At 41.9% G+C, this 14,949-nt stretch overlaps 1 protein-coding gene across 1 annotated transcript in view; it reads left to right on the top strand.

Annotated features, from left to right (window-relative positions):
- NAGA (alpha-N-acetylgalactosaminidase) overlaps nt 1-14,469 on the top strand; it is a 36,656-nt gene extending 22,187 nt beyond the window's left edge. Inside the window, exons 5-8 of the mRNA XM_066576193.1 lie at nt 7,391-7,485; nt 7,587-7,748; nt 10,994-11,191; nt 12,263-14,469. Of these exons, the coding sequence (XP_066432290.1) occupies nt 7,391-7,485; nt 7,587-7,748; nt 10,994-11,191; nt 12,263-12,541 (734 nt within the window). The 3' untranslated portion in view covers nt 12,542-14,469. The remainder of the gene's footprint in view (nt 1-7,390; nt 7,486-7,586; nt 7,749-10,993; nt 11,192-12,262) is intronic.
- The last annotated feature ends 480 nt before the right edge of the window (nt 14,470-14,949 follow it).

Consider the following 14,949-nt stretch of genomic DNA (forward strand, 5'->3'; position numbering starts at 1 on the left):
GCTCCCGAGAGGTTACAGCTCGTCTGCGCATGCGCAGAAGAGCTGTAGCGTCTAACACACTGAAGCGGCTCGCGCTGAGCAGAAGACCGGACTGCGCAAGCGCGTCTAAAAAAGCAAGCTGCAAGCGAATTTAGACGGAACCATGGAGACGAGGACGCTAGCAACGGAGCAGGTAAGTGAATAACTTCTGTATGGCTCATATTTAATGCACGATGTACATTACAAAGTGCATTAATATGGCCATACGGAAGTGTATAACCCCACTTGGTTTCGCGAGACCACCCCTTTAACCCCTTAGTGACCAAGCCTGTTTGCGCCTTAATGACCAGGCCAAATTTTCCAAATCTGACATGTCACTTTAACATGCAAAAACACCAGAAAGGTTTTGCATATCCAAGCGATTCTGACATTGTTTTTTTGCCACATGTTGTACTTCATTTAGGCGGAAACAATAGACCAATGGAATTTGTGTTTATTTATTAAAATCGCCAAAATCATAATTTTTTCACATTTATATAGAAATTTTTGCTAAGATTTATATTTCCACCCATTTACTTTATTTTGGGCGCACATTGGAAAAACTTTCGTTTTTTTTTAACCATTTAGGAGACGTACAAATGTAACATTACTTTTTAGCATTTTGAGGAACACTTTGTTTTCCTATACCAAGCCAAGATTGGAAAGGCTCATGAGTGTCAGAATAATACCCCCCCAAATGACCCCATTTTAAAAACTACACCCCTTAGTGTATTCACTGAGGGGTGTCATGAGTATTTTGACCCCACAGTTTTTTTTCAGGAATTAATTCAATTTAGAGGAGAAAAAGTAAAATTTCATAGTTTTGCAAATCTGTCATTTTTTTCCTATAGTTTACATGAAAATCAGGATTTACACCCCAAAATGGATACCCCTATTTCTCCCGTGTTCAGAAATATACTCATTATGGCCCTATTGTTATATCTGAGTCCACAACGGGGCCCAAAATGAAAGGAGTAGTCAGTGTCTTTCAAAACAGAAATTTTCCTTGAAGTCCTTTTAGGCCCCATAGCACACATGTAGAGTTCTTGAGCGCCCAAAACCATAAAAAAAAACCCACAAATGACCCCATTTTGAAAACTAGACCCCTTAAGGAATTTATCTAGGGGTGTACTGCATATTTTGACCCCACAGTTTTTGAATGAATTCAAACCAAGCAAAAGGAAAAAATTGTGATTTTCGTTTTTTCAGCAATTCTGTCATTTTAAAAACAGCTTTTTTTGTACAGCACACATATGAATGAAGACTTGCACCCAAAAATGGATACCCCTGTTTGTCCCGTGTTCAGAGACATACCCATTGTGGCCCTAATCTTATGTCTGGATACACAACGGAGCCCAAAATGAAAGGTGGCTTTCGGAACACAAATTTTGCTTGAAGTTCTTTTTGGCCCCATTGCCCACTTGTAGAGTTCTTGAGCGCCCAAAACCATAGAGAACCCCCACAAATGACCCCATTTGGAAAACTAGACCCCTTATCGAATTTATTTAGGGGTGTACTGTGTATTTTAACACTACAATTTTTGAATAGATCTAAGCAAAGCAGTAGGAAAAAATTACGATTTTCATTTTTTGGGCTATTGTGTCAATTTAAAAACAGGTTTTTTTGTACAGCACACATATAAATGAAGGCTTTCACCCCAAAATGGATACCCCTGTTTGTCCCGTGTTCAGAAACATACCCATTGTGGCCCTAATAGACTTACAGGACCCATGGCAAGGCCTATAAAGGAGGGAACACCCGTTGGATTTCAGGGTACCACTGAATAAATGTCAGGCCCCATTGCCCACTTATAGAGCCATTGAGTGGCCAAAACTATAAAGAACCCCCTCAAATGACCCCATTTTGAAAACTAGACCCCTTAACGAATTCATCTAGGGGTGTACTGCGTATTTTGACCCCACAGTATTTGAATGAATCTAAGCAAAGCAGAAGGAAAAAGTAACGATTTTCAATTTTTTTGGCAATTTTGTTCAATTTAAAAACAGTTTTTTTGACCAGTGTACATAGGAATGAAGACATTCACCCCAAAATGGATACCCCCGTTTGTCCCGAGTTCAGAAACATACCCATTGTGGCCCTAATCTACTTACAGGACGCATGGCAGGGCCTATAAAGGACGGAACACCTCTTGGATTTTAGGGCACAACTGAATAAATGCCAGGCCCCATTGCTTATTTGTACGGAATAAAAATTGACTCCCTAAAAATTACCCCCCCCCCCTCCCCCACACACTCCGCGCCCTTTTTGGCGTTCGCAAATCTTAGATAAAAGTAATAATGTGAACTGTGTAGTATTTCCGAAGACAGGGGTAATTACGGAGGCTGGTTGGAATGGGCCCATGGGGCAATAAAACCGGTATCCCCCCCCCCCTCCTCTCATGCTTTTTGGGGGGTATTTCGTGACCTCAGTGGCGGGTATGGGGTGTAAAAAGTGGCGCTCAGTGAGTCTTCGTAAGCTTGATGAGGTGCGGCGGTCTCACACAGAAGGCACTCAACAAGCTGCTCCTGGAACTGCAGGAAGGCGAGCGTTCCCGGGGCCTCTTGTAAATTACGTATTACAGGTAGCGGTCTGAATAACGCCGGGCTCACACAGCCGTAGGCGGAATCCGCTTGCGGAGGCCCGCAGCGGATCCCAGCTGTGAGCCGGCTGTGACCCTGCGTACGGCCGCGTAATGTACTGCACATAACTGCCTACTCACACAGGCGGTCATGCGCAGTACACCTTTTCTTTTTGTTTGTATTTCCCGCACTGTCGCTTAGCGATGATGCGGGTACCCGCAGCCCGTATACAACGTAGTTGCGTATGGGCTGCGGGTATATCCACGACTATGGAGCACAATAGGCTCTATGCTGCGGGTATCCGCGGTAAAATAGAACCTGCTGCATTCTCTTTTCTGCGAGTGGATTACACAATTCCAACCCACTAATGTGAGCGGAATTGTGTAATCCAATGCGATTGATCCGCGTAATAGCGCGGATCAGACGCATGCGGAATCCGTAATTCCTATCCGGTCATGTGAGACCGGCCAAAGGTAGATCGCGACCTTTTTATCACGTGACTGGGGAACGCTCAACGAGGCCACCCGTCACTGCTCCAGACTCTCGGCGACTGTTGGTCGCTGGGAGCAAGGAGATTTTAAGTTTCCTGGGCTCCCCGACTCCTGCGCATGTGTCCGGCTTTTTGCCGGCAATCGCATGTGCAGAATTCGGGAAGGTCCACGGAGGTGGATCGCGTCGGAGTTCAAATATGCAGGCCTCCGGTAAAAAGTTTCATCTCGGATCGGTGAGGGGAGATGAAGCTGCAAATTTTTTTTTTACTTTTACGTTATTGCCATTATTGGATAACGGCGAACACGTGATCAGGAACCGCTCACTGCGGCCCCCGTGAAATCTCCATGCTCTTGGCTACGCTTTTTCGGCGACGGGCGCGTGCGCAGAAGCTGTGGTAAGGTCCGCGGATAAATCCGGGGGCCTTAGGTACGTACTTTCATTCTCCCTTATGGATATGATCCGTGAGGGGAGAAGAAACGTAAGCTTTTTAAAACTTTTTTTTACACTTTTTTTTTTCACTTTACATGATCACTGTCATCCATTGGATGACAGTGATCATGTCCCCGGTATAATCTCTCTGTTCCTGGCTACACATGGCAGCCAAGAACAGAGGGATTTCAAATTTCCCGGGGCTCGAGCCCCTCTGTGCACGCGCCCGATGTCAATCATCGGGCGCGCATGCGCAGACGGGGATTCGGGTCCCGGGACATCGGGACACCGCTGAGGACTGGGGGTGAGTATTTTCACCTCCCCTCATGGATCCGATCCATGAGGGGAGGTGAAACTGACTTTTTTTTAACTTTTTCGCATCGCCACTATCCATTGGATAACGATGACCGCGGTACCGGGGACCACTCAGCGCGGTCCCCGCTGGCATCTCCTGCCTCCCGGCTACCTCCGGGAGCCAGGAGATTTTAAATCTCCCGCGCCGCCGGGCCTTTTGCGCATGCGGCTGACGTAATGCTGCCTGGCGCGCATGCGCAGAAGACCGGCTTCGGGGCCCGGAGCGGCAGGAGAGCGGGGAGCAGCGTGCCGGACCTGGTTGAGTATTTTCAGCTGCTCCGATGGATCCGATCCATCAGAGCAGCTGAATCTTTAACTTTTTTTGTACTTTTATTTACTTTTTTGCGATCGGCGTTATCCATTGGATAGCGCCGATCGCAATGCCGGGGGGGGGGTCGGGGGGGTCCCCGCAGCCCGGGATGACAGCTCCATGCTGTCGGCTACCTGCAGACACCGACAGCATGGAGCTGTCACGTCCAGAGCCCGAGGGGCTTTATTCTCTGCAGGACACATGTTTTTACGTCCTCAGAAAATAAAGCCCACTTCGGGAGGACGTAAAAAGGCTATGGGCCGGTGGTTAACGGGTTAAGGAATTAAGACTGTTTATTTCATGCTGGTGACCAGCTTAACCTTCCTGATGACCACCACTGTACTCTATTGGCTGACAGATCCCCACTGGGCATTTCATCACCCAGCAAACAGCTCAGGGATAGGCTGTCAGGGTAGTGAGAAGAGGGAAAGCCTGGGATTGGTGGATTTGATACCTGTCAGGAGCAGAGCAGTTAGATGGTGACCAGCGAAGAGAGAGGAAGCAAAGACCAGGGCAGGAGAGAGAGAATTACAGTGCAGTGAGAAGGAAGAGGTGCGAGTACAAAAGGAGGATTATGTTTAAGGAGAGAAAAAGGTCATAAAAGGTAGTTTCAATGGAAAAGAAAGAATAGAAAACTGAAAAGATAGGAAAAAACAGAGAAGAGAAAGGAAATCTATATACAGGGTAAAAGTGGGAGAGAGAGGGGAACAGAAGGGGCGAAGCACAGAGTACAGAAGTGGTCCCTGTACTTACCTTATCATAGAACTCAAGCGTACAGATGTGGTTATTGAACCTACCTCCCACAACGTACAGATTTGGTTCTGTACTCGCATGTAATTTATCTACCTCAAGAAATTAATGTCCATGGTGTGAAATATTAATTTATTGAAGATCGATCTCTGCAAATTGTTTTACTGTTTATTTTGACTCCTGGAGTCTGTTCTCGCCAACATCACCATCTGCACTGAGGTACTACACCACTCTCCAGGGGAAGGGACTACATCCCCCCCCCCCTTTTTTTTCCGCTTGTAGAAGGCTCAGGCCTGACTACGGGCTGGCATCATAAACACAATTTTCCACCATACCCTGACTGACTCACAGGTAGCATTGTACAAAGAACCGCCAAACTAGAGACTTTTTATTCTGTCAAGTGCTGCCGCCTGTGAGATGGGAGAACAGTGGAGCCACCACCGCCATTGCCCACAACTAACATCCCGGTGCGCACCACACATTAACAAGCAGTACGCACTCCCGAAAATCAGCCTAATAGAAAATGTTGCAACCACAGTGATGACTGTATCTAATAGAAACTAAATATGAACAGCAGAAGGAAGTAGGAAGAATAGAAAAAGAAAACTGCAAAAAGAGGCCAGGGAAATATATGATTGCTCAATGGGAATACCCCTTTAGAGTCCTTATTCAAATCAATACAGTAATAACTCAACAACTTCTCGTTTATGAGATTGAACTTTCCACTTTGAATGCTTCTACACTTTAATCCAATATTGACTAAGTACTGTAAATATACAACGTTTGGTCCTGGACTTTTATCCCAACTGATGGTAAATGTACGGTGCGGGATTAGAGCTCCTGTTCCAGCCGCAGGGTGGGTTATTGGCTGTCAGACACAGCCAAGGACCTAAAGGAGAAGAATGAAGCAGTTTTTAACCGCTTCTGCCTTCACCTTTTCAGGCTAAAAACCGCTCAATGAGCACTATAGAGACAATGCAGGACCTTTTTTGTTTCCTGCATAGGACCTGGCGATCACCATGCCAGAGCTGCAGGGTCTTAGACCCCTGACCAGCTCTGTCAGTGAATACTGTTACACTAGGGGGATGTTCTCCCCCATAACTTGGGTTGCTATGGATGTTGCAATGGTAAAATAAAAAAAAACATTGTGAATGCCCCCCAGAGGCCTTTATGACATCATATGAAATATAAATGTTATATAATTTTTGTAACTTTTTTGTATCAAAATGTATCAAAAGGCAAGCCCTTTCCTGTACTTAATTTATAAAAATATTATATTTACGTTAAAATAAAGAACTATACATTTTAATTTTTTTCACTTTTTGTACACATTACCCCCTAATAAAATAAAATAGGTGTCCAAAAATAGCCCTGCATGTGACGATAAAAAAAAAAACGCTGCAAAAATAATTTTGGCAGGCCAGGAAAAAAATAGAGCCATAAAACCACCACATGGGTAAAAACTGCTGAAGCGTCTGGTCCTTTATAACCGAAACACCCTGGTCTTTAATGGATTCAAGTACAGTATGAGAATATTTGGTGCATACCATTAAAATATATAATCTAATTCAAAGAATCCCTAAGTGGTTTGTAATACTAAATACAATCCTATGTTTTTATGTGCTTTTGTATGGTAAACAAGATATAGTTCATATAAAAGTATCAGGTTTTACTTTAACGCTGCTATGGCAACCCTTAGATTCCTATGATCGGAATTTGGGTCCGGATACCCACGGTCTTAATACGCTTGTGTGAAACTCGCCTAAGGGCCCTCTTACACGGGGCCACTCCCACAATCAGCGAGAATCTGAACAATTATTGTTTAGTTTAAAGGCATGCATCAACTGAACAATAAAATCATTCGTCGTTCAGTCTCTGCATGCGTGAAAATTGAATGAAGGATTGGCCTGTATAAAAGGGTCCTAACTTATAATACAGGTGTATCTGCTGTTTGGAGTCTGTTTAAATCAGGGTGGCAATCCTTATGGGTTCTGTATTGGCTGCCATTAGTGGTTGTCCGTTTTGGAAATCCAGCATCTGTTAGACTAACGTCGCAATTGAATTAAATATTATTTTATATAAAGGCTGGAGTGTGCTCCTTAATTTTAAAGGGATCTGTCATCAGGTTCATGCCGCCTGAACCACAGGTATGCAGAGTGACAGATCTCTCCCTATACACAAGCAAGGAGAGGAGCTCCACTCCTGCCGGCAGGGAAGCTGGCACAGTCTGCCCCTGTGACTTGGAGCTAGCTCGGAGTCAAAGTATATTTATTCTGAAATGCTGCAGCATTTCAGAATAAAACACCCACGGGGGGCAATGGGCATCTCTGTCCTGGATTCATTCTGCTCGTTGTTCGGGCAGCATTAACCTGATGACAGAATCCCTTTAAATGAAACTTTGGATTATGCAATTCTTCACAGGTTCCATTCTATTAAGTTTTTGTATATTTTCATGCAGGATATCCTAAAATGAGTGCAGCTTTAAATGCAACGGGGAGGCCAATCCTATATTCCTGCAGCTGGCCTGCATATGAAGGTGGCCTTCCTCCAAAGGTGAGCATTACCACACAATTGTTTACCTGTCGTTGATGTGGCTTGTCAAGATTCATAGTTCTTCTTAAGACAGTAAAAACGTTATGGCTACATTCTGACAGGTGAACTATACACTGTTGGGAGAAATCTGTAACATGTGGAGAAACTATGGCGATATTCAAGACTCATGGGGAAGTGTGCTGAACATCTTAGAATGGTATGCTGTGAACCAGGATGCATTGCAACCGATTGCAGGTCCCGGCAGATGGAATGATCCAGATATGGTGAGCAACAGTGGAATAAACTTCATTATCAGGGCTCCTGCACACTTGCGTTTTTCTTGTGCATTTTTTTCACGCGATATCGCTTTTTTTTTTTCCCCCCTGAGATTGTCAATGGGACTTTTGAATGTTAAAAAAAAAAGGAATGGCAATCAACCACACTCAGCAGTATGGCCTGTCTTGGTGGCGCTTAACCCAGACCAACAGTTCTTAACTTTAAAATGTTGTTCCTAATAGTTATTGTTGTTACTATTTTCCACAGGAGTTACACTCTTGCATGGTGATTTCTCATCAGCTTTATGTCCACAACTGATAGGAAATAGCCATTATGGCTACCCTATAAGTGGTTATGCATATATAAGATCTGAATAAATATGAGAACCCTAACAAGACATTTTCATGTCTTGTCACAACTGGGTACATGTTAGACCCACCTTTAAGAACATAGTTATAATGGAAATATTCATCCAATGTTTATCAATACTGTGGACAGATATGCACATCTGTATGTATCGGAATCTCTATGCTTGTTTATAATGTACTTTATTTCCACTGTGAAAATTAATAAAATATTTGTTTTTAAAAAAAAAAAGGAATGGCACGAAAATTGCAAATCCCCAACTTGCGATGCGTTTTTAACGTTAGAAAGTCCCATTGACAATCGCGTAAAAAAAAAACCGTGCAAGAAAAACGCAAGTGTGCAGGAGCCCTTATTATAGAGGCATGTCATACATAGTATTCAGGTTCTCTGCAAAGTCAGCTGCCCAACTACAGACTACTGTAAAAAGTTGTAGTCCAAAGTGTGATTGTTCTCAGTAAGAGAAACTAAGTAATCTGGTAGATATGATACCTTTTAATGGCTAACAAAAATATATGATGATATAGTGAGCTTTCAAACCTCCTCAGGGTTCTTCCTCAAGCATAATGGAACAGATCTTGAGACGTATTTTATATTAAAAAAATATATATATAATCACATAGCAGGGCACAGACATGTTGTGATTAAAAGCACTTCGATAAATACCAAAGAGGGATGAGAATCACAGTAAATTATTAGTCCAGTGACCAAGGAATGTGAAAGTTTTATGGTCTCTCTAAATTGATGATGGAGGGTCAACAGGCCAGCGTGTTACCTCTGCTCTGGGTTTCTCATATCTCATAATCTCCACTGATGTAAAAACCCCACTCCGAGATTCATCCGATGGCGTCATCCTGGCCATCATGGATGTGGAATCATTATACTCCAACATCCCACACAAAGATGGACTGACCGCCTGCCAGGCACACCTTGAGGCCAATGGGGTTGCGTCTGAATCCATGTTACAACTCACAAATTTATCCTCACACACAATTATTTCTCCTTTGGCAAAGAAATATTCCTGCAACTCACCGGAACCGCCATGGGCAGTAAAATGGCACTGCAATATGCCAACCTTTTCATGGCAAACTGGAGAGTAATTTTCTGGCCTCCTGCCCCAACAAACCATTGGCCTACTTCCGCTACTTTGATGACCTCCTATTCATCTGGACCAACAACGAACAAGAACTAATAAAATTCCATGAGGGATTCAATGCATTTCACGCCACCATAAACCTGACATTAAGCTACTCATATACAGAAATCATAAAAATTTCAAACCACTCAATACAGACATCCCTATACTAAAAAAAAAACTATCAACCCACATACCTCAGATAGGACAGTTCCCATCCTAAACACATCAAAAAGTCCATCGTGTACAGCCCGACCATCAGATACAACCGGATCTGCTCCAACCCAACAGATAGAAAGGAACGTTTATACCACCTTAATAGGGCATTTTTAAATGAGGGCTACCATCCCACCTCAATTGATGACCGAATTACCAGAACCACCAAAATACCCAGAAATAAACTGCTCCAATACACAGAGAAGAAAGAAAATGGTTGTGTACCTCCAGTAATGACCTACAACTTGCAGCTAGAGGTACTAAGGAAAACAAAGAAACTCAATCATACCCTACACAAGGATGACCATCTAAAAAGCAATATTCTCGGACCCTCATCTTCTGTGTTACAGGCAACCTCCAAATTTGAGGAACTTTATAATCAGGAGTGCATTGCCCTCTGTCACACAAAAAGGAACTTATCCTTGTAAGGTAAGGAGCTGTAAGACCTGCTAACATGTACTGACCACAGACCGGATACAAATCCCCAACACACAGCAGGACTACAAGATCCCCGGGACATTCACATGTTCCATGTCCATTGTTGTGTACCTGATCCTGTGTAGTGAACGTCCTGTTGGGGGCCCTTTTATGTTGGGGTAACAGGACAAAAAACGAAAGCCAGGATGAGACCGCATCGCCGAACGATTAAAGAGAGACAGACAGAATTACCTGTGGTAGAGCTTTTTTTTCTAGTCACGGACACAACATATGAAAGTTATTATACTTAAAGGCAATTTTAAGTCCCAATGTCACAGAAGAGTTTTGGAATATAAGTTTATAACCATCTTTTGATACTATCAAAAATGGAATGAATCTCGGAGGGGGGCGGGGTTAAGTCAGTGGAAATGATGAGAAACCCAGAGCAGAGGTAACCTGCTGGCCTGTTGACCCCCTAACATCAATTTAAAGACCATAAAATTTTTACATTTCTTGTCACTGGACTAATTATTCACTGTTATTCTCAACGCTCTCAGGTATTTATCTAAAGTGCTATTAATCACAACATGTCTGTGCCCTCTTATCCTGTTCTGGAATGTGTTTTAAGTGAAATTATGTACACCATGTTTGTGCCCTTCCACGTGCTCATCTGTATGTTTTTATATAAATACGTTTTCCGATCTGTTCCATTATGCCTGAGGAATAGGTTGAGTAGGTTCAAAAGCTTGCTGTAACATCATGCATTTTTGTTAGCCATTAAAAGATGTCATATCTACAAGATTACTTGTTTTCTCTCACTGAGAACAATCACACTTTGCCCTACTGGCTAACACGGCACAAAACTTTTTCCCCGTTTAAGCTGTAGTCTGAAATGGAGCAGCTGATGGAGTTTTGACATTCTTCAGCAGAGGTGTGTGTGTGTGTGTGTTACTGTTGTATGGTTTGTTTATGTTGAAAGCTGGCTGACTGTGTTGGTTGTATATATTATATGTAGTCTTCTCGTAAGTAGGATTAATATTTATTTTAAAGAAGAGCAATTACTATGTTTGAGCTCTCATATCCTTTAAATTAATTACACTTTTTGTACATTTTCTATTGTAGTTAATTGTTGGCAATTTTGGACTGAGCTATGAACAATCTAAATCACAGCTGGCCATTTGGACAATTTTGGCAGCCCCACTAATTATGTCCAATGACTTGAGGACCATCTCCGAAGATGCAAAGGACCTCTTACAAAATCGACTTATGATATATATTAATCAGGATAGTCTTGGAAAGCAGGGCAAAAGAATTGCAACGGTATGTGTGAATTATATAAGATTGTTTTCTCTACACTCCTAATTTGCTTATATGCTACACTATTCAAATTTGAGGAACCATAAAATGGAGCCTTGGGAATTCTGTTATCTTTATGTCACATTGGTGAGGGAAAATCCACGTGGCCACATTAATCTGTAGATCTTACAAACACTTAAAGGAATTGTGACCACTTTAACAGTTACCCTTTATCCCTTGGATAGAGCATAAAAGTTTGGTTAGGTTTCAACCACTGGGACCTCCACTGATCACGAGAACAGGGGTCTTGCATGTCCATGAATGAATGGAGCAGCGATCGAACATATGCACTGTCATTACGTCCATCTCTATGCAATTGCTAGAGATAGCTAAGTGCTTATCTTGTGGCTAGGGGTAAGCTTTAAAGAAGGCACAACTCCTTTTACGTTTTGGATTTGATGGAGTCCAAACTTGGATTTGCATACAGCGTGGTCTCTTGCTTGTGGCTCTCCAGCTATCGGGAAGCTACAAAATTCAGCAAACCCGTCAAAGCATATTGAGATTTGTAGATCGGAAGTTGAAGACCCCTGGCCTATATGATGTAACAAGAATGTAAAAGAAGAATGAAATAAGGTGACCTAATTATATTTTTTTAATGAGTTGTGTGTTTTTTTTTTTATTTGTTTTTTATAGACCGGATATAGCCTTCAGCAGTTAAAGGGGCTTCCCAAAAAATGGCCTAAAATCTCTTAAAATTTAACTTTATTTTTTTATTTTATTTTATGTTTGTTTTCCTTTGTTCTCTAACTTTCCAGCTTTGGGGAATAAAGGAGAATCAGGAAGGTAATACTATAGAAAGGTTTCTTTTGTGGGGGGTGCTTAGCTTTAATAACACCAAAAGGCATAACACAATGCATCCGTTTTGTCAGGAGAGTTTCTTTAAGAATGTGGTGGCCAAGTGAAATGATCTTGTACCTTCTTTTTTGATTGCAGCATTGACTGTGAAGCAATCACCATTACTTAGTAGTAGATGTATGATCTTCTGGACACTCCATGATTACTCTTACTAAGCATTTGGTTTTTTTTTTTTTGCAGGCTGGCTGTTTGGAGATATGGTTGAGAGAGTTGGTGGATGGACAGTATGCCGTCGCTGTGCTGAATACAGGAACAGATGGTCTCCCAAAACGCTTCACTACAAGCCTTGCCCAACTGAATATAACCGGGAGCATTTTTGGCTATAAACTTTATGATGTGTTTGAAAAAGAATTTTTGGGAACAGTTAAATCAAGAACGGGCATTGAAATGAGCATCAATCCCTCAGGTGTAGTAATGTTGTTCATTCGTCCAGCTGCTACGCGACATCCCACTTTATAATGTCAACTTTGATTACAGCATTATTTGAATGCTTGTTAAAAGTGAAACCATGGTCACTGAATGTTGCATTGCTTTATACCAGCGCCTCATGTGCCTTTTTCTATACTTGAATTCGCTGGCAGGAAAAAGTAATGCAAAGCATCCTAGAAATAAATGCTAACCAATATTAATTTAAAAAATGGCACAATTACATTGTTTTCTCATATTATATTGTACTTCCTATCAAATCTACACGATAATCAATGTACAATGAATTGTCTACACAAGTGATGTCAATGCAGTCTATTATGTGTACGTATGTGCTGTGCTTCATAAATGAAAGGAAAATCACATGCCATCACAGAATTTGCCCTGATCATAAGTCTACCTATATGATAGGAATTGATATTCTAGAATAGAAACTCTTAAGCTCCCCATACACTTACAATAGTTGCTGGCTCTAGACTCGTTTAGCCAATGGCTATTTATCCCAAACCCCAAGTCACGCACAGTTTGGCCAAGTCTGTATTTGTTTTCAATGAAGAGGGGTAAACCAACATGCCAAATTCTTCTTTTCCTTGACATTTGACATCGATGTAAGGGCTGCATGCCCCCTACACTTGAGATAGTTGGTCCTGCATATTTGCAGGATCAACCAACATACATCTGAATCCCAATGGCCAAACAGGATAAGTCTTATGACAGAACTGAACAGCGCTGAATGGACCCCATTGACTATAATGAAGCCCATTTGGTTTCCACAATGTGTTTTATTGGAATAGACTGTGGAAAACTGTATAGTCGTATAGTCACTTTTAAACATTCTAAAATATATCTTTAATTCACCCCACTCTAAAATATTGTGGAAGCTTTACAGTTTTTCTACTGATGACTAACAGGTCATTAATATATGATTAACAGTGGCCACAAGAATCGGCTGATCAGCAGTGATCTAAGCGGTGGGTCTTCGTCAATGTGATCAGTGCAGGAAGCAGAAAGTGCTGACCACAGTGCAGCCGCCTGGGCTGGTATTGTAGGTACAGCTTCCACTGAATTCATTGTCAGTCCTCAGCAGAAAGAATGTAAAAAGTCCTGGAATACCCCTTTTAAAGGGTTCTGTTGTTGGCGCGTGGCAATTTGTAAATTTGGTTAAGGTTTACCCTGGTCACTCCATTGGGTCACATGGCTTGATAGTATTATATAGAAGTCAATACATCAAGTGTCTGTTGACTATGATTTAGTGCAAAAGTATCAAATGTACTGTGATCATACTGTGTACATATTCCATGTCTGGTCTGTCTTTACATTACTGTTATGGCTTGGCTTATATATGTGTGAAGGGCAGGGTGCAATGTTTTTCAATTATAAGATGTTAATTTTATAACCTGTGCACTGATTCTACTATGATTGGGTGGCAAAATCTAATTTCTTGAAAGATCAGAAAGGCAGGTTTAAATAATAGGGATAAGACGAGCTATCTGAGTGTCAGCTTTGTATATAATGTAGGTTTCGAGATTGTGTAATTGTTCTACTGTGAGATCAAATGTGACAATCCTGAAGGTCACTCAGCAGTCAATGATATAATTTATTTTCCAAACCAATGAGCCACTGCTGTATTTTCTGCATATTTAGGACTCACTCATACAGGCGTTTGTGGCCCACGTATTACACATGTAAACTACGCAGTAAATGGCAAGTACGCATGTACATGTGTAGTCGCTGTGTATTTGCGCACCAAAATAAGACATGCTGCATTTTTTTTACATACGCATTAAAAAAAAGTGGGGCTAATCGAAATCAATGAGCTTTTAGCACTGTATACTATACATGTGAGTGAGCCCTTACTAAAACTTGATATATCTGTATGCAGAACATATGATTCGTGTAAAACTCCTGTCACTTGAATCTATTATCTGTGATATCATTAAAGCATATTCATTTACATTTTCTTTTTTTGTATATATTCTTTATTTATTCATTATGGGGAGGGGGACACACAACAAAAATAGGATTGGGGTAGGGAGGTAATCGCAGTGTAAATCAAACCACATTCAAAACCGTGACCACGCTGATGAAATATGCAATTCGGCTGTATAAAGAGATTGGAAAATTTTTAGGAAATTATAGTACCAGTGTTTCTTGTCCAATGTGCCACACAGCTCTGCTACATCCTACATCCATCCTGATTCCCACACAATACACACACAGCTGTACTATATCCATCCTGATTCCCACACATTGCACACACAGCTGTACTACATCCATCCTGATTCCCACACATTGCACACACAGCTGTACTACATCCATCCTGATTCCCACACATTGCGCACACAGCTGTACTACATCCATCCTGATTCCCACACATCACACACACAGCTCTACTACATCCATCCTGATTCCCACACATCACACACACAGCTCTACTACAT

This window comes from Eleutherodactylus coqui, chromosome 8, assembly GCF_035609145.1.
Source record: "Eleutherodactylus coqui strain aEleCoq1 chromosome 8, aEleCoq1.hap1, whole genome shotgun sequence".
Lineage (NCBI taxonomy): Eukaryota > Metazoa > Chordata > Amphibia > Anura > Eleutherodactylidae > Eleutherodactylus > Eleutherodactylus coqui.